Raw genomic sequence first — 19,996 nt, forward strand, 5'->3', positions numbered from 1 at the left:
ATAAAAATGAGTTACAGCCAAGGCTCAACAGTTTTAACAAATTTAAATCCTCATCAAAAATGATTTCAAAACCACGTCAGCAAATTCAACTGTTTACTTTGTAATGGAAAATTCACAATAAAAAAATCAAATATGTTTATCACAGCTAGAATGTTCTTCACTAAGACTTACCTGTTACGCCCAGAGTCTCGGAAGCCTTTGGCAAATGGATTCCTATCTATCTTCAGACGAGTAATCTGCGGAGTAGGAAAAAAAATCGTATTAAATTTTATTCTAAATAAGATTATTAAAAACTGGAAGAACTACAACTAATTCCAAAATTAAGTGTCAAAGGATTTTATTGTGTTCCTCTCTCATTGCCCAGATAATTTATTAACTTAGCAGCAAAGCTAGAAGAAAATTTCAAATATCATCGAGGCATTCATATGCTATAAAAAAGACATTCCCCCACCCCTACTTAAGCTCTGTAAATAAATAAATTTAGTTTTGCTCTTAATATCCCTAGAGAAGATTCTAAATAGTCTGTTGAATACTTGCCCTTTGTTTGACAATATCTCTGTGTTAAAGTTCTTCTCCTTAATTCTGTCATATGGTTTAATACTGCCTCTCTTGCAATAGTGGTGATGGGAAACAGCTAATATCCAACTTCTATTTAACAGTCATTTATATCCTTGAACATTGTTAAGTTCCTATATATCCTTCTCTTCTCCAGAATTAGGTCACATACACTCTTTCACTTTTCAGCCTCTATTTTTCTTTATCTCTCCTTGAACCATCTTTATGGCAGTCATCCAAAAGTTTTACTCTTTCCTCTTTTATCTGTGGAGTCCTGACCTCGTCAGAGCAATATAGTAATGTCTAACCAGAGGTAACCACTACTCGAAAGTGCTAATGGGATTAAATATTATACATGTAATAGAAATAAATGATGTTTTAATTTTAATTACAGTTCTAATTTGTTTGTTTTTTAATTAAAGTTTATTGGGGTGACAATTTTTAGTAAAGTTACCTAAATTTCAGGTATACAATTTTGTATTACGTCCTCTATAAATCACATTGTGTGTTCATCATCCAGAGTCAGTTCTCCTTCCATCACCATATATTTGATTCACTAGCTTTTGGCCTACTAAGACCCTAAGATTTTTGGGGAAAATTTTTATAAATGGTCTAGTTGTCTCTGTTAAAAACAATTTTTTTTAGTTATATCATCTGGAAATTAACACTAATAAACAATATTCTATCTATTTCTTACGAGATCTCTACTTTGCCCAGAGGAATTTACAGGCCTATTTTCTTTTTTTTTTTAATTAAATTAATAGGGGTGACATTGGTTAATAAGATTATATAAGTTTTAAGTGCACAATTCTATAATACACCATCTGTATATTACATTATGTTTTCATCACCCAGAGTCAGTTCTCCTTCCATCACCATACATTTGACTCCCTTTACCCTCTTCATCCTCCCTCTATCGCTATTTCTCCTCTGGTAACCACCATACTGTTATCTGTGTCTATCAGTTTTTGTTTGTTTGTTTGCTCGTCTGTTTCTTTCTGTTCTATATCCCACATATGAGTGCAATCGTATGGTTCTACCGCTTATTTTCTAAGAAGTATATCATGCTTTGTTTCCTCCGTTCGTTAGCTTAGTGGAATCTACAAAGTTAATTAACATACTTCTGACTGTACCATTTTGGCTAAGGACAAACAAACACTATTGGATAACACGAAGGCAAAGAAAGGCATCTCTGGGGGGCGACCGGATGGCTCAGTTGGTTGGAGCTCTCAACAACAAGGTTGCCGGTTCAATTCCCACATGGGATGGTGGGCTGCACCCCCTGCAACTAAAGATTGAAAACAGTGACTGGACTTGGAGCTGAGCTGCACCCTCCACAACTAGATTGAAGGACAATGACTTGGAGCTGGTGGACCCTGGAGAGGCACACTGTTCCCCAATATTCCCCAATAAAATTTAAAAAAATAAAATAAAATAAAAAAGAAAGGCCTCTTTGGAAAGTCATCTGCAATCCCTCTATATTGTCTTATGTGTGCTCTCAGCCATCCTCCAATCAGCCAGGTAATGCCTGAGATACATATGGTCCATATGATATGGTCCTAGTATGTGAATAAAACTGCATCATAAATGACATAATGTAAAGGTTTGCTAATTGATTCACCATGTCTGTCACTCTCTCATTGAAGGAATTCTTTATAATTCATTATAGCTCAATGCTCTGTTCATTTAAGTAATGTTTAAATAATGTTAAATAATTTAAATGTTTGTTTAAAATAGTATGTTTAAAAAGAGTACAGATTTATACAATGGTGACTTGTATAAATAGATATAGCACATCACTATTATCATTATTTTTAGTACTGACATCACACCTATTGAATGTATACCATGTATGCTGTACTAAGAGCTTGATGTATATTATTGCATTTAATTCTCATAGCAACTTATACGTAATTATTATCCCAATTTTATGTTTTCTTTTAAACCGAGACTTAAGTTTCCTATGATCATGAAGTTACTTAGTGGTAGAACTAGGCTGGGACCCCAGGTTTTAGAACCCATACTGTTTGTTAACCACCAAGTTCCTCAAAATAGTAGCTGGGAAGTCAAAAAATGAACATGACTGCATTTTATCATTACCAATTTCCCTTCTTCTAATTTTTCCACACTCTTAATCAATTTGTCAACATTTGTTAATTGGTGTTAGTCACCAACATGTATTGAAAACCCACTGCATCTCGTGTATTACATCACAGATGCTGGGAGAAAATACATGTTTGCACAGTTAACTTATATGTTGAGAGAGAGACAGAGAGAGAGAGAGAGAAAGAGAGAAGATGAATTGGGTTTGTTTAAAAGGTACTAAATAATTACTCTTTTCTACTCATGCATTATATTTTTCCTAAAAAACAAAAAAATTATTTTCTGCCCCAAACATATTTTAAGAATATCTTCCTAATTACATCCAGCCCTTCAAAAGATTAATTTCCTTTTTCTTTCTAAAAGCCTGCATAAAAGCATGACAAGTGAGTGTGAAAGGACAAGACAGCTTCAGCTGTGGGCCTGGCATCTCCACACAGAGGAGAGTGAGCGAGCCTCTCCACCCTAAGGGGGGACACACGGGACGGGATCCACATCTCTGAAGAAGCTTGAAAACAACAGAAACCACAACTGAGAGATTGTAGAGCCTTAAAGTTTTAACTGAGATGTATATAAATTTAAAGATAAGTGGAGACCTAAAATAATTCTGCTGACCACTGAACTTTTTAAAAAAATGTACCACAGACCACATCAGCCTCAACTACTTCCCTATTTCTTATAAAAACTGGCCAGATTTGCATGGATTAAGTAACTGCCTAAATTCATTTATCCACCTACTTGACACAACCTTAGAGAAATACATATGCTTACCTACACAAAAAAAAAAAATAGTTCACTTATCAAATTATTTCTAATTTTATGAGAGGGTTACTCCACAATTGCTGATCTCTCAAAGTATAAGCATATGCATTACCCTCTATCACAATTAAACCATTCCAAGATAGAAACAGCCCTTTTTGCATATATCCCCAAATGACTATAAAGGATAAATGCTTCTGAAATATTTCTCATAACACATAAATTACAGTTTTAAAATAAAGTGAGCTACCAAAGCCCATGCTCTCTGATACAATTCACTTTTCATATTCTAAAGGTATATTTCCTAGGCAATACACATGCTTTCTAATTTTAATTATGACATCATGATTCAGTATCTCAAAATAGAAAGTAAACCTACACTGCGAGTCATAAGACACATTCTTGTCTAAAGAAATCCTCACTAGAGTAGCCTTACTTGGGGAATCATGGATAGAGAACTGTTATTACAATTCTTGGACATCATACATGGCACATGCATTATGACAATTCATAATGTTTAGATACAATGGAAAGGATAGCTAGCTTTCTATTTACATCTGAAAAGTCTAGGAAGATACCAATTCCGAGAAGAATACCTGCTGGTTCTGATAGGCGGTGACAGTCGTGAAAACAGTTTCTGGAAAAGAGAATGCCTTCACTCCTTCCCCAGATGGCACAGGCTTGATGGGAGAAAGATCATCTCCACAATCTTTTCGGATGACATGGACGCGCGGTTGGTATTTGTGCATTGAATGAAGAATGATCTATGTCAAGGAAAGAAAAGTGAAGCTTATCAGGAACGTCTGCTCAATCTCAACACCATGACTAAATATTTAATAGTAAAATGAATCCCAGTTGAAAATGAAAAATTCCAAAGATGCAGAAATGCCAGTGTAATAAAGTATATCAACACTGGAGAGGGAAGGATAGAAAGTTACTTGTAAGATATACATAAAAATGCAAAAGGAAAAAGAAAATCATTATTTTGGTGGAACCCTGTGTACAACCATGTGAACTTAATATCAAATTTTCTGTATCTGAAAATGCAAAAATAAATTCATAAGCATTTTATTTATAATGAGCCGAATGGAATACAGGGTCTAAACCAATAAAACTGAAAGTGAGATTGAAATGATTATTTAAATTCCACTACACCCATCTCTTAAAAAATAAGTACTTGCACATCAAGGTTCTCTTCACAGAACATTCTTCCTCTGTTTATAACTGCAACATGTCTAGTCAAGGTCAAAGGGAATTTTAAGGATACCCCAGGATCTGCCTTGTTTGTGGCTCATGAAGTCTCTGATTTGTCTGGAGAGCGTAGAGTCCATGCCTCGACCACAACAAGGCTTCCAAAACTCAGACGCCGGGGATGGAAAAGCTGGCACTCTCAGACTCTGCTAGGGGAAATCTGACAATAGGGTTGAACTATCTTCTACCCAATGATTGCACTTCTGAGAATTTGTTCTTAAGGAAATAGTCCAAATCCAGAAAAGCATTTCATGTACAAAGATGTGTAGCATACCATTCCTAACTGGAAAAACTATAAACCACTTACATGAGTAGACTGGTTAGGTAAATGAAAGTCTACACAACGGGAAACAGTATTATTCATCCATTACTAATGCTGTTTAGAACATTTTTAACTACATGATGGAATGCTTTTTAAAAAAATCTTACATGATAAAAAAGGATCCAAGTTGTTTGTAAACTTATCACAGCAACATAAAAATAGTAAAAAGGACCCCTCCAAAGATATGAACAGTGATCATCTCTGGATGATGGGATTGTAGGTGAACTTTTTCTTCTACATGTTTTATGCTTTCAAGGTTGAGGAGCTAGGGTAAAGAAATAACCTCATCCAGTGGGATTTTCTATTTGCTGCTAGAGTCTGTATTCAAGTATTCATTAATGAGTTTAGTTAACAAGCCTCACTCTTTCCTAAGCTATATGATTTGAATGCAGGTTTTGGAGTGTTATCAGTTTGGAGGGAAAACGCATAAAGAAAAGTCTTGGAAAAAAACAGTGGTTGACCTGCCTCATGTTTTTCAGGATGCGGGCAGTTTAATAAGTCAAACTCAGAATCTTGGTCAGCCCAAACACAAATAGCCCTCTATCCGGAGACTGTATTACTGCCACAAGAGGATGTCTTTACTCTCTGGTAATAACCAGCACAGTGGTTAGTTTTGTTTTGTTTTGTATTTTTACCCTAAAATTTCCTATCAGTAGAGAAAATGCCCGGATAGCAGATCTAGTGATGGTGCCCACCAAACATGCTTGAAAGGGAGGCAGCGTAAGTATGAGGCAAGGAGAAGAGGGATCGACAGCCCTTATCATCAGCTGGGGACACACACACAAATCTGCAACCTCTGGAAAAGTCTCATTCCAGAGGTAAAAAAGGATAGAATTTCAGTAACCCATTAGTGGCTCACAAAACTAATTTATAGGGTTGCTACCAGAAATATTTTAAATAAATAAAATTATAAAATAAAGTACGGAACAGTGTGCTGCTTGTAGTAGCGATAAGTATTATCTTGCAAAACATTGTTTCCTGCGCGTGTGTGTGCACGCACACACACTAGGTCATAACACAAAATATGTCTGGCTTGTGAGAGTCAGTAAAAAGTGTGAAAAACACAGAAGCAAGATCTAATTCTAATGATTCTAATGATCAGCACATTCCAGAGCAGAAGAACAATTGGCGAAAGCTACTTCACGTTACACAAATAGAAAGTGCATGGCCAATTTCAGAAGACTACAATGAACTGACTTGGAATGAAGGAAACAAAAACTGATTTGGGTTTCTGTTTACTAGTCAATGAAAAGGAGTTTCTTTTGTGCTCTCAAGTAAATTTCTCCATACAGCTATGTACATTTTTATTTTATTTATTTGTTTCTATCCTCACCGAATCTCCAAAATGACTTAAGGTGAGGTCTATTGTGGTAGGGTACAGAAATAGCTGATATATGCCTATGTTTGCACATTAAAGGATAACTGTCAGTAGTAATCTGAAGATTATTCAAGTAAAATAATATTTCAGTACCATCTGTAGGAATTTAGTATATTTCTGGAAATTGTTAGGAAATGCTAAACAAGTCATCTTTATAACATAGCATTATTTGCTTTTTAATGAATTATCAAACTGATAATGACAAGTGGTCAATAATATTTTGCTTAATTAATAGAACAATTTGAACAACGAGAACCACTGGACTTATAAACAAGGAGACCACAATGACAATGCCCATCACTGAAACTCAAATAATCCTATGATCTGCATAGTGCATGCTTTCTATTCTGTTTAGATGGAAGAGTGTTTTGTTTTTGACCTTACCTAGCAGCACACATATCACATGGGCCTATGTCCCTAAATACAGAGTATAGGTTTGTAGATAAATACATGTTTTTTCGAGACACTAGGCTCAAGTCAAAAAAAGCATGATATTACTTATTTCCAACCTCATGGGCCTAAAAATGCCTGTAGTGTGACAGACATACCAGCTGTGCCTTAAAAACAGATCAATAGGGAAGCACTACCTGCTGACTGGAAACTTTCTAGATGACCTGTATGGCAGTGTTGGAACAAGTCAAGCAAAGGAATAAGGAGGAGCAGAGAACAAAAACTTGGCTGCCAGCATTTCCGTTGATACCAAGTACTGACACACATGGTAGGAATCAAGGCAGTCACAGCAGGTCACAAGCTCTACAGCAAGGCAGCCTTGGTTTTGTTGCAGGCGTGATGCTGTATATAAAGCACTCCTTACAAATATGTACTTTCAAATTCATCAGCTCATTTGATTCACTCAAAATTCTCTGGTTCCAATATAACCTATGAGAAAGCCAAGCCTCAGAGAGCCAAAGCAACTTGCCCAGGAACATGAATGTGCTGAACCGCTAAGCTGTTGCACGCTCTTTCCATCAGGGAGAGTGTGGCAATTTCCCCTGTAGTATCTTGCTTCCCCACCAGATTCTCCATGAGACATGAGAAGATGATGAGGACAAACTTAGAGCTAGGGTACCTCCATCTCAATGATTCCGCAGCAGATGGGAAAACAGACTCTTTCACAGGTCCCCTGGCTGTGGCTGCCTGGCCCTGCTTCCTTCCAAAGCACCCCAACACTGCAGGTATGAGTCTTGCTGAGGTTTAAGGAGCGCCTGTTAAATGTCTTCTAATTCTTCAGGGAAATACTCATCTAAATGTTTCCCTCCATACAGCAAATTCCAGGTGAACGTGATGAGAAGGAAATACCCTCCACCCCCAAAGCATGCTATCCAGCTACGCATGGGTAGCCCAAGGACCAGTCCTGGTTTGTATAGGATCCAACATAGAGCTGGCTAAGGATTCCCCAAGGAGCAAGCAGGGATGGATGATAAAGTCTTGATAGCATTCAGATTGACTGTGGAGTGGTGGGACATTTCCCCTCTAGATCCTTACCAATATTCCTCTCTAAACAATCTGTGGCATTTGAAAAGATGAAAAGTCACTTTAGGGTAACCACAATGACACATAATCTCATATCTCACGCAGTTCTAGGTCCAGTCACAGCCCTGGGAGAATCTGATTCCTGCATCACTCTGTGTGTAATAAAAGTCCCAGGTCTACATGGAGTTCTCAAGTCATTATCGTGAACACTTACACATCTTTATCAAAGGAAAACTGTGAGAGCACAAAAAAAGTAAGAAAGCGATTTAGAATGCAAGTTAGGAAATTACTTCTCATTTGAGCTCCAGTTTGATAAACTGGAGCTCAGCATCACTTCTTTTACAACTGTGGTGGGGCGGGGGGAGGGCACAACATAAAAGGGCAAAGAGGTGAGTCCCTGTGGGGTCTCTGCACGAGGAATGGGACAACTGAACTAGAAAGCTCCCTGGAAGCAGACCGTAAGGGTGTTCCTAGGCTCGGAATCACATCAACAACAGAATAAGAAACAGATTCCTAGTCTCTAATCTAACCTCATTTGGAGTCATCAAACTGAGTAAATGAAGACAACAGTTTCTTTATGAAGCCTTTCCAGTCTCGCCTGGTTGGAATAATGTGGCATCTGTACTTCTCTGAGTAGACAGTGTGATTATCTGTATGCATGTCTTCTCTCTCCATCTAGGCTAAAAGATCACCGAAGGCAGAGACTATGGCTTTTTATCTTTTAATACATTTTACAAAGATGTTTGTAAAAATATGTTTTTTAAATAAATAAGAGAATTTTTCCACCTACATTCTCCTCTAGTATTAACTGATAGATGCATTTTTACCATTTGCAAAGGCAATTTCCTTGCTTCCAAAGTGCACAGATACGTGTCATTCTCTCTTGTTCCCCATACACATTAATTACCTCCCTTTATTAAAGTATTACATCCTGCCACAACCTTAAAAGAAAGATTTCACTGGCAGATGACACACTTCTCTGGATTTTGCCTGTTTTCTGACATGTTTTTTGTTTTTCCTAATACTGAAATATAATGTTATTTAGTTATAAACACCGGAGTTTCAATTTGTATTCTATTCTTTTGTGTTTTAAACAAATGTTGTGTGATAATTAACTTTATGTGTCAACTTTGTTAGGCCATAGTATCTATATATTTGGTCAAACACCAGTCTGGATGTTACTATGAAAAATACTTTTTAGATAAAATTAACATTTAAATCAATAGACTTTGAGCAAAGCAGATTACCCTCCATAATGTGGGTAGGTCTTATCCAATCAGTTGAAGGTCTTAAGAAAATAAGACTGAGGTCCCTGAGGAAGAGGAAATTCTGCCCCCAAACTGTCTTCAGACTTGAGCTACAACATCAGCTCTTTCCTGGGTCTCCTGCCTGCCAATCTGCCCTGTAGATTTTGTACCTACCAGCCCCCAAAATTGCATGGGTTAATTCCTTCTGTCTCTCTCTCTCTCTCTCTCTCTCTCTCTCTCTCTCTCTCTCTCTCTCTCTCTCTCTCTCGATTAATCTCTATCTCTATCTCTCAATCTCTCTATGTGTGTGTATGCACACACAAACACACACATCCTATTGTTTCTGTTTCTCTAGAGAATACTGTTTGAAATAAAGTCTGGTGAAATTACAAAGTTAAAATCAAATGAGTAGATAAATTACTAGATTTATACCTAGTATTATAGATGTCAGATATTAGACATACATCCAGAAACTTTATCTGAAAGAATGAGAATTATGAAATGACTGTGTTAAATTATTAAAAAGAAGTTTGTACCTCATATATGACAGTATATAAGTTTGAGACCCAATTATCTTTTTAAAAGATATATTCCCAAACTGTAGAACTCAGAAAAGTAGAGTATATTTAAGCTTTTTAAAACAAGTAACACTTGATGACATTTTTAATTTTTCTATTCCAAAAAAATAAAAGATCCCTCAATGGGCATGCTGACAATATTTCACAGTCAGCTCCTTCAATGAGACAGAAGTAGCTAGTGTTCTTTCATTGAAGTCAAGTGAAAAATAATTGGAACAACTTGACTGTATAAATAAAGAATAAAAAGAAGAGAAATGAAGTCATGCACTAAAATATAGGGCATGAAGTTGGATTCAGAAGTGAAATCTACTATGCTACCTTTCTGATTCTGTTTTAAATCATAAAAGGCAACAAATAAACAAAAGCACTGGTAAAGTGAGATAGATGTGTCTTAAAATCTAGATACTGCATTTGAATCACAATGAAATTTGTACTTGAATGTTTTCATTAAGGTCAGTTGCTTAAGTTATTGTCTAGCAACTTGCAAATCATATCCTGTCATCACAGTATTACCAGTTTGTGACAGTTTGCATTTTGTTTTAAAAGTTTCGCTCATAAATATGCTATCTTTCTGTTACCCCTTTGAGAAATGAACTAGTTGGTATTCATTTTATGTATGATGTACTAGTGAAAAGGCATTTTAATCCTGCATCAATCAAAACTCTCTCAAATAACAGAAACCTAATAGAAATGCTAACTTTGAATGAAAATCATCATGTATCCAGAGTTACTTATTTATAATGTAGAAATCTTGCCTTGGAACAATACTATATAAAAATTAATAAGGTGTTAAAAATGACTATATTATCTGAATGGCTGACTTTGACTTACATATCATGTTTCAGCGTTTTTAGACTAAAACGAATTATTATTGTAACATATTTTGATACCTCAGGTGTCATTATAAAACAATTGGGAGCTTGTAGATGGAATATTATTGACAAACAATGAGCCTCAGCTGGAAAAAGAGCTGAATGCAGGCAGGACACAATAAATCATTATTCTATTTAACCCAACTCCCAAGTATTCATAGTCAAAGTATAATAATTAGCACCTTATGGAATTTCAAACAAATTTTTTTGCTAAAACATCTGCCTGGGCTTCTTCCATTCCAATACAAATGCAGTATCTAGTTTTAATCTATTAAGTGCTTCATAGGATACTCTGGCCACAGGCATAGTCTCTGATGCAAGTATCACCTTGATCTGATACAGTTTATGCACATGTTGATCAACCAAGACAGAAATATATGATCTTAGTCAAGTTCATTTCCTTCAGTCTGGCACAATATAGATATGGATGTGCCATCAATGGTGGCAAATTAAGAAGGTCATCTACTCACATGGCCTTGGTCATCCAGTTCATTGTTGGTGAGCTTTAACTTGTCGAAGCTGATCACTTGCCTCATCCAAGTCTCCCCAGAGGCAGGCGAGTCTGGATGAATGTACACCCGGGGTGGCACAGGGGAGTCAGCATTTCCTGCCACCATCCATTTAGAGCTGTGGTAAACATACCTAAAAGGCAAGACAAGGCTCAGTACCTGCACTATTGCTTTCTTGGAATTTCCAATTCAGTAGAATCAGACAAAATGTGAACCTTTTTTTTTTTTTTTAAGTCTAAAATACAGTGATTTGCTCCTTACATCCAATGCATATAAAATAAGATTTCAACAACTTTTTCACAGCTCTCTGAGGCAGCAGTGACCTATTGACCACTCAAAGTAAGTGGTGTGTTAAGGATTTAGTGAAAATACGCATGCTATCGCCACCATAAATGCAAGTATCCGAATTCTTATAAATCACACTTATTCACGTTACTCATTCTGTCTGTATTCTGATAGTTTCCATTTTTCATCTGGATAGTCAATGGACATGAAGAAACTATTAAATGGTCAAGCTCACCTTTAAGTAAATTTCAAAAATACTTGAGAGTCATACTATCTTAAAGTGCCCCACTTCCTTTAACACTTCCCATTTTAGGCTTATGTATAGGCTGATGGAATAGATAGGAGAAAGTCAAGGGGAAATTTCCAAAAGTTTCAGTAACTTTTATTTTCATATAAAAAAAAATTCATCTATTATCATTTAGAGTTATTTTTTCTTATTCTATTACACATAAATTGAGGATAAAGTATTCAGTTGAATTTTTAAAGTTTGTGTAGGCTTTTATCTCCTATATTTATCTTTCTTAACAGTTGTAAAAAAATTCTGTAAATAGTTTTTAAATACCACTAATTCAAATATACATTAAACTTTAAAAATTATGGCATATCTAATTAATATTACTCTTCTAATTAAGAGATAAAACTTTCTGTTTATATAGGTTAAATATGTTGACTCTAAGAATAATAAATTTATATAACAGTTTCAAGTAATAAAATCACATTTAACCCTACATTCAGATTATTATTTTAGTGTTAAAATACACCAATTCAAAAACTAGAAACTAGTATAGCAATGACTGACTTAGAAAATGAAATTACTGTATATACTTAGGTGTTTTTCTTACATTTGTATTTTAAAATATGGTATAGAATTTAAAGCTATAATTTACAAATAATCTCAGAGAATTCTACCTGTACAGCATGCAAATTTCTTTTTAAAATAGCATGAAACATTTTCATAACATATCTGGTGTTTCAGAGATGGTATTTCAAATATGGTTACTTTACTCTATTTGAGTTCAATATGCCTTCTACTCTTTAATTCCTTTCACTGGGAAAAATACATCATCACAAAATTAAGAATAATTTTTAAAAACTTCCTTAATTGGTATAGTGTAATTTCAATAAATAAGTTCCTAAGTTCAAAGGCTTTTGTGAATATTAATTTTACATTTTAATAAATTACAACCATTTTAACTTGACCAAATAACACTTTGATAACAGACATTAAGCCAAAAAAAGTTTTTCCACTACTGCTGAAAAAGTTGCAAAATCAAATGTAAATCGTAGAAATGAAGAAAAACAACTGCCCTATGGATATAGTGTTATTACCAAAATAAATAGAGTAATAAACTCTATCAAAACTTTGGAAAAGTATGCAAATTGAATAATTCAAAAATCTACACCCACTAAGAGAATAAATGCTACCTATTACATATTCTTTTTGAAACACTCTAAGTACAAATGCTAAAAGCAAATTTCTTGGGAAGCAATATAAGCGATAGCAAACTTGTGTTTTACAATTTGATCATTTAAAATCTGGTATTTTAATATTAATAATTGAAATCGCTCTTGCTTTACGTGAAAGTAATGAGAATCGGTTAAGTAAAACAAACCATCCAAAATATACGAAAGAGATTTGGAGAAAGAAATAGGAGACAAACTTAGAAGATAAAGGAATACTTCTAAGTTCATTAAAAATTACATTATAGTCCTCAGCACAAAACCCACATTAGACTATGGATTTTAAACCAAGTATATTTAAATAAAAAACTTCAATGTCTTCTAGCTTCTGTTATGCAGTATATGTATATAATTTTAGCAAAACTTCCTAATGAGTTATTGAATTAAAATAAGTAATACAACTTATATACAAAACACACATAATAAAACTGTCCTTTTTATTACCAATTTTTTAGTGTTCCATATGTGCCTGTACTAATTAACTCTGTATACTTTGACACCATAAACTTGTTTCCAAAAAGCAACTCCCTAAATTTTAAAAAGCGATAAAAATCAAATCTGATTTCATTTAAAAACTTACTAAATGTTCTAGGTGTTTATGAAAACAAACAAACAAACAAAAAAAACAGAAACAAAGAAGACCAAAATTTAGAGCAGCATTTTCTGGTCTTCTACTTAAAATCTCCTTTTTTAAATGTTTGCATTTTTAACTCTTCAGGAAAATAAAAAGACTCATCATTAAAAATTGTTGATTTGCTTACTTGAATAAGAAAAACAGCAAAGAAAGGCTGTTTTGATACTGAAGAATGTATATTTCTTCCAACTTTACTTGATGTCTACATAAATATATTCTCTTTCAAAACCCAAATATCACAGTTTAAAAAAAAAATTACTGTGTTAACTATCAAAAAACAACAGTAAGGTAACAAATTCATTACCACTTTAAAGATGTCAATATCATAATGAATTATGAGATTTTATTTTTCTAAATTGTAAAAATCCGTCAATAATTTTCTCAAAGTAAAGGGGAAAAGCCTGCAAACAATGACAATTTTGGATGTAACCAGATAAAGGGGATTTATTTAAAGAAAACAATCACAAAGAATATAGAACATTTCATTAAATAGGATGTCTATGTACAAGCTTTACTTACATTTCCTCTCAAAATTCTAATTGAAATGTAAATCAATATAAAAGACAGGTTTAGTTTGGCAACAATGAAGTATTAAAAGTCCTCAGTACTTAAAGACATTTCTAGATCTATTAAAAGCAAAACAAAAATTAAGTTTCCACATTTACTGGAAGAGAAGGCATCCTCTGGGCTATCGGATATGATGGGTGCTGGATTATGGATCTGGGGATTCTATAGGCTTTTGGAAACAAATATCATAGTCATCACAGATCAAATAGGCATAGCCTACAAAATTCTAGTGTTTTCTTATCCTTCTGTACCCATCCGATCACTGTACCTGTATCTTTTGTTGTCCACTGGCACAATATCCATGGCAATGTAATATTGTTGATGAGGATCTAATCCTGAGATCTTCACTCTCATTGCTGGAAACATGCGCCTATGTATAAAGGAGGGCAGGAAAGAGAGTTTGGGTTTTGTTTTCGTTTGTGATTACATATGGAAAACGAATAAGCAAAGAAACCTCTGGAATCTGTATTTTTCACACGGACAAATTTATAGCATTCACTTTGGTAATTTAATTCAAAGAATCAGAGCACAGGACATATCAAAACTGAGGCTGTTAAATGTAATTTGCTGTACCTTGTACTTGCGTTCTGTGTTTACTGAAATGTCAGTATAACTAAGAGCATAAGAATTTTGTACACCGAAGGAGTAAAGGCACTAAAGAAAGTATTTTTTAAACAAAAATCAATCAGCATATTCACTTTAATAATAGAAATAATAAAATATTCCAAATAGTAGAAATAGAAAATTTGAATTTCTAAAAGTGATAAAATATATTATAATGTGAAATTTTAAAAGGGTTATAAAAAACCACAAGGAGCCAATGTGCCATGCTATAACCAAACAATATGTTCTTTATTGAGACAGGACTTCCTGTCTGCAGCATGGTAAAGGTGAAGTGCAAAAGTTGCTCTAAATTTGAAAGGTATAGTAAAACTTCTTTATTGAAAGCAGAAACTAAACACAATGTATATTTACCAAATCATTCCTTCCCCCATTATAACCTGAAAAATACTTTCTTATTTAACCACACTTACTCAAAACACTGCAATTAAGACAAATGAAAATCCGAATTTCTCGTGGCTCCCCACAAATGCATATCAAAGGAGATGTAAACTAAATGCACTTATCTTTTTAAAAGAGCACATAGCAAGGAATACAACAGCAAATTATTGTATATAAAAAAACAAATAGAGCAGTTCTTTCTCTCTTTTTTTAAACTTCCATCTAATGATTTATGTCTAGGACCCTTCCAGTTAATCTAATTTTTGCTAATTTAACCTTATAACACAAATTTTAGTACTGTTATTTACCAAATTTTTTCTATAGCAATAATGCCATTAAAGACCTCATGCACAAAAAAGAAAGTCCATTATTCCTAACTAGGCATGAGAACAGTTTAATACGCTGGCTGTTTTAGTGTTATTTCAGTGCACCTGTAAGATAAAGAGTAAAGGTCTTTAACTACATCCTTTATAAGACAACTGTTGCTTTGTGTTGTTGAAGACTGAATTTGGATCATTAATAATAGCTCTGTGAAAATGCAGAAGGCAGCATATGGATTCAATAAAATATGTTTTTGTAATTTCTAATAAGTTTGGATACTTTTATGCTATCCAGGTTTTTGCCATGTGTACTCCCTGAAAGAGTTGTGTGTGCTTTTAAAGTTCCTTTTAAGGAAGATATCATTCATAGATTTCACTGCACTAAATGAACTGAAAACTTTAAAACACAAATATTTCTGTGCCTCCCTCAAATTAATATGATCTGGCCCAAAAATCCGTTTATTTTACTAACTGATGGATGTGCAAATTTCACACTTTCAAAAAACGGTTATAACTTCTTACAAACTTTTGTTAGTATTCTTCAGCAAATTTAGGTTAATATGTTGTATTTCCTGTAGGAAAAAACGTTAGCTACGTAACTGTGGATCTACAAACAGAATGGTTTTCAAAAATCAGGGTAACCATTTTTGCAGGGATTAAGCATGTATTACCGAGAAGTCCAATAACTTTTCATCTTAGTCTAACATCAAAATAGCACAACACATCACGTTCTCACATTGTTTCTCACATTGCAAGGATACCTTTAGATAAAGAACCAACTTAGATGTCTCGAATATGAAAAAGCAAATCATGGTTTTCTAAAAAGTAAACTTCGTTTTCACATGGGGGTAGATTTGTTCCATGAACCAGAAACAATAACTACAGCCTAAATAAATGCCTGCACAGACGTAAATATGACCACGAATCTGTAACTACCCTGCACGCAGAGTATCAATCGCAATGGCTACCGCCTTGGCAGCGACAGTGATTTTCTTCGGAGCACCCTACAAGAGAGCGGCGGGGCTGTGCCCCTCACTGACTGCACTGCGGGATAGGTAGGCAAAGCCACTTTCAAAAGTGATCCACTACCCGGGACCTTGTCCTGTTTGTGTGAACATGCTAACCAGAGACCCCACCGCGCTGCAGGCCCTTCTTCTTCGTAACCCACCCAAGGGGTGGGCTGAGGCCAGGGCTGGGGGCCATTCTTGCCAGATCGCCCTTTACCTGCCCGCCTTGGTGATGATCATCTCTGTGCCGATCTCGTGAAAGCGCTTCCAGAGTTCAGCTCCCTGTAGATCTACCCGCGGGGCCTGCGGCGAGGGCAGCGGGGTCCCGGGCCTGGCCAGGGCGGGCGCTGGGGAACCCTTCGGTGAGCCTCCCGGGGACGCCAGTGGGGAAGCGCCCTGCAGGAAGCCGTCCTCACAGCCGCCTGGGCAGCAAAGGGTAGAAAGGGGTAACCCGTGAGAGTTCAAGAGGCGAATCCAGATGGGGAGATGGACCGCACGAGGGTGGCTCAGGAGAGAAAAGGACCAGGAGAAAAGGGGAAGCTTTTCTGCCCTCGGGTCCTTCTAACAAACAGGTCTAAGGTTAAACACCCCCACTGCCTGCCCGTCTAAGGGAAGCTCAACCCTCAGGTCCCGAGTCCTGGAGAGTTGTGCGGGCCGCGTATGGGACTCCCCGCCTCCGCCAGATCAAGGCCCCAAAATATGTTTCGCGCAGCCGCGGGGGTCCCGGATGTGTGCCCCAGGGCAGACCCTGACACATCCCGCGCCCCCCAGAGCACAGCTTAGTGCCCGGCCCCTGGGCCCAAGCGCTGGGGCCTTGGTTCGTAATAGGCGACCGAAGCTCCTGGCTTTGGGCTGGGCCGGAGGCACCCTCTAGAAAGCTTTCAGACTGCGCTCCCGCCGAACTCCCCGGCCGCCCTGGCCAAGCAGTGAAGGGCCAAAAAAAAAAAAAGCGCAAAAAGCAAGCCCACGGTCGCTGTCTGCCTTGGCAGCGGGAATCAATAGTGGATGGGAAGGGAACGGTTCAGTTACCCTTCGGGAAACCACGTTTGCAAACACGCCGCCCTCTTCCTGGTTTGCCCAAACGGTTTAGGGCATTCGTTCCGGTTGGGACGGGGGCGGGTTATACCATCGCTCCCTCCACCTCCACGCTTTTAAAAGCTAGGAAAGAAAAAAAGAGCACCCAAAGACTGGACCCCCCAAGAGAGGCCGATGCGGAAAGCACAGCTCTGCACGGCTGAACGGAGCAAACGGCAGCGGCTGAGAGTGCGGATCGCCGACTGGGCGGCGGCAGCATGAGAAGCGAGGCTGGGAGCTGCGTTTTAACCGTCTGGAGGGTGACACGAGTTGCGCGGCGAGAGCGACCAGGGCAGCAGCGAGCTTTGCGCCCTGACACCCACGGCCAATGCGCTACTGGTTAAGTTGCCTCGGGCGCGTAGGGACACGGCGCTCGCTCACGCCGACAACTCGTGGAAGTTCAGGTTCTCCGCGGCCGTGCTGGATGGCAGGACCTGGCTGGCTGGGAGGGGACGCGTCGCAGAGAAGTTGGGCGGAAAGGGGCCGACTCACCCGCAGCTCCGCGGGAGCCGCAGCTCAGCTCCAGGTCTGCACAGCCTCGGGCGGGCCCGGATGCCGCCCCAGCCGGCGGTGGGAGCGCAGCGCCTTCGTCTCCCTCAGGGGAGCTCTTTTCGCTGCTGCGGCTGCAGCCTCCGTCATCTACAGCCCCGGACGCCTCTTCGGCGTCCAGCTTCCGCCGCTTTTTCTGAAGCTGTTGCTGCTTTTCCGCGCCGATCAGCGCCTCCACGGAGAAGGCGTGCGCCTTAAGGCTTAGCATGCTGCACGGAGAGCCCCTCCGCTTCTCGGCCATCCCCGCCGCTCGGCGCCCACCCGCCCCTCGCTCATATACACTCACGCGGCACACGCGCACACTCGCTCTCCTTCCCCCACCAAAATTTGAACGACTCTTGGGGCTTCCCGCAGGCCGAGATCTTCCCCCTTCCCCGCCACGGGCAAAAACAAATTTGGTGTTTCCTCTTTCTCGCTTGTGTTGGGATCCGAGGAACCAGCGACGCGCCCGCCAAGTTTCCTTTCCTCGGTCTCTCGCGCGCTCAATGATGCACTCCTTCGCTCCCACCCCTTCCACCTCTTCCTGCTGTTCCAAGATCTGACTCGACTGATGCGCCAGAAAGGACTAACATGGGTAAAAAACACTCTGCGGACACAAATTAGGGATTGTAATTGAAATTTGTTGCCTTGATCTGTCAGCACTTCCAGTCAGGAGAGCGGTGGGAAGAACTTGCTCATTAGTGTCAATAAAGCGGAGGGGGTGGAGTCCGTGTCCCTGTCAATCACCGAGAAGGCTGACCAATCAGGAAGCGCCGACGCCGTGCAGCCCGCGCCCACTTCCTTACAAGGTCGCAAAAAACCTAGAGCGAAAAGCGCCGCCGTCTGGCTTGGATGTGCCAACCCCGGGCGCAGAACCGCGTCGGTCTTGCTTCCAATAGCCCTGTCCAGCCCAATCTCCAGCTTTCCTCACCAGGACCTGGAACCGCTAAAGGCTCCTGACTTTAAATCGAGATGATCACCAAGTTAGAATATCAAGAATCTTTTAAAAACCTTTAAGTCCCGTCCCACTCCCTACCACTTTATATTGCTACAACTCGGAACATTTTGAGGTGTGAGGAGAATTCACATCCACTGGGCCCATCTTTTCTCATTCAAACATTCCTGTGCTCACTCTGTGCCCGACATGACACTAGGCTTACTTATTTGTTTGTTTATGTTTTACTTGGTGGATTTTTCTTGGGGAGGGAGTGAGAATTCACGATATACTTAAATCCTTCATATTTAGGAGAACAAAATAAGCTCAGACCCTCACATGAACTGGTTAGTAAAAGTATGCCCTTTCTTGGAGCCTCCCTTTTCTTTAGAAGCATTAAGTTAATTAAAAACGTAGGTCGTGGGATTTTAATTCTGTATGTCTTTAATAATAAGGACTTAATTTTAAAACCCCTAAAAACTTCGCAAAGTGAAATAAGTTTTAAGATGCAATAAAATTTCCCATTGCTGTGTTTTTAAATATCTCTGTAATTTAACCTAATTTCATATTTGTCCTGCTTTGGACAGTTTGTCACATCTTTTTTTCCCTCGGGCTTTTAAAAGGGACAACTTGTTTATTTAAAACAATTTTTTTTAACAACAACAGTTTTTTAAAAAATAATGATGAACGTATATTTATACAGTTGCTTGTAATCTCAACTTTACTTTTGGTCAGGATTAACAAAAAATGGGTTGTAAATAGAGCAAATCTCTTGTGGAATAAAATTCATGATGCATATTACTCTTAAATCTTTGGTATAAAATAGACGACAAAGGATTGTTTTTCTTCTCCCTCGCTCAATTCAACCTCCACAATTGTTGGCTGCCCTATTATCTCTAACTTCTCTCTAAACTTTCAGTAGAGCGATTCAGCGAGTAGCTTCACCACTGCAAACATTTCACCAAAGCTCGGCGAACGAGTGGTTCCTCCAAGGCGACCGTAAGAGTGGGAACCTGAGCCCGCAGTGCCCACAGCCATCACGCACTCGCCGCCGGGTGGGGTCCGACAGCCTCAGGGTCAAAAATAACTCCCTAACACTCTTGGGGAAGAGGCCCTTTTAAAAGCTGGAGAAACCGATTC

The 19,996-nt window shown here is 38.1% G+C and overlaps 1 protein-coding gene across 1 annotated transcript in view; it reads right to left on the reverse strand.

Annotated features, from left to right (window-relative positions):
• Positions 1–19,645, reverse strand: part of TBX18 (T-box transcription factor 18) — a 29,880-nt gene extending 10,235 nt beyond the window's left edge. The window contains exons 1-6 of the mRNA XM_033103076.1: positions 17,887–19,645; positions 16,538–16,742; positions 14,260–14,361; positions 11,006–11,177; positions 4,011–4,178; positions 172–236 (exon numbers count right to left, since the gene is read on the reverse strand). Of these exons, the coding sequence (XP_032958967.1) occupies positions 172–236; positions 4,011–4,178; positions 11,006–11,177; positions 14,260–14,361; positions 16,538–16,742; positions 17,887–18,184 (1,010 nt within the window). The 5' untranslated portion in view covers positions 18,185–19,645. The remainder of the gene's footprint in view (positions 1–171; positions 237–4,010; positions 4,179–11,005; positions 11,178–14,259; positions 14,362–16,537; positions 16,743–17,886) is intronic.
• Positions 19,646–19,996: the final 351 nt, after the last annotated feature.

This window comes from Rhinolophus ferrumequinum, chromosome 3 (assembly GCF_004115265.2).
Source record: "Rhinolophus ferrumequinum isolate MPI-CBG mRhiFer1 chromosome 3, mRhiFer1_v1.p, whole genome shotgun sequence".
Taxonomy (NCBI): Eukaryota; Metazoa; Chordata; class Mammalia; order Chiroptera; family Rhinolophidae; genus Rhinolophus; species Rhinolophus ferrumequinum.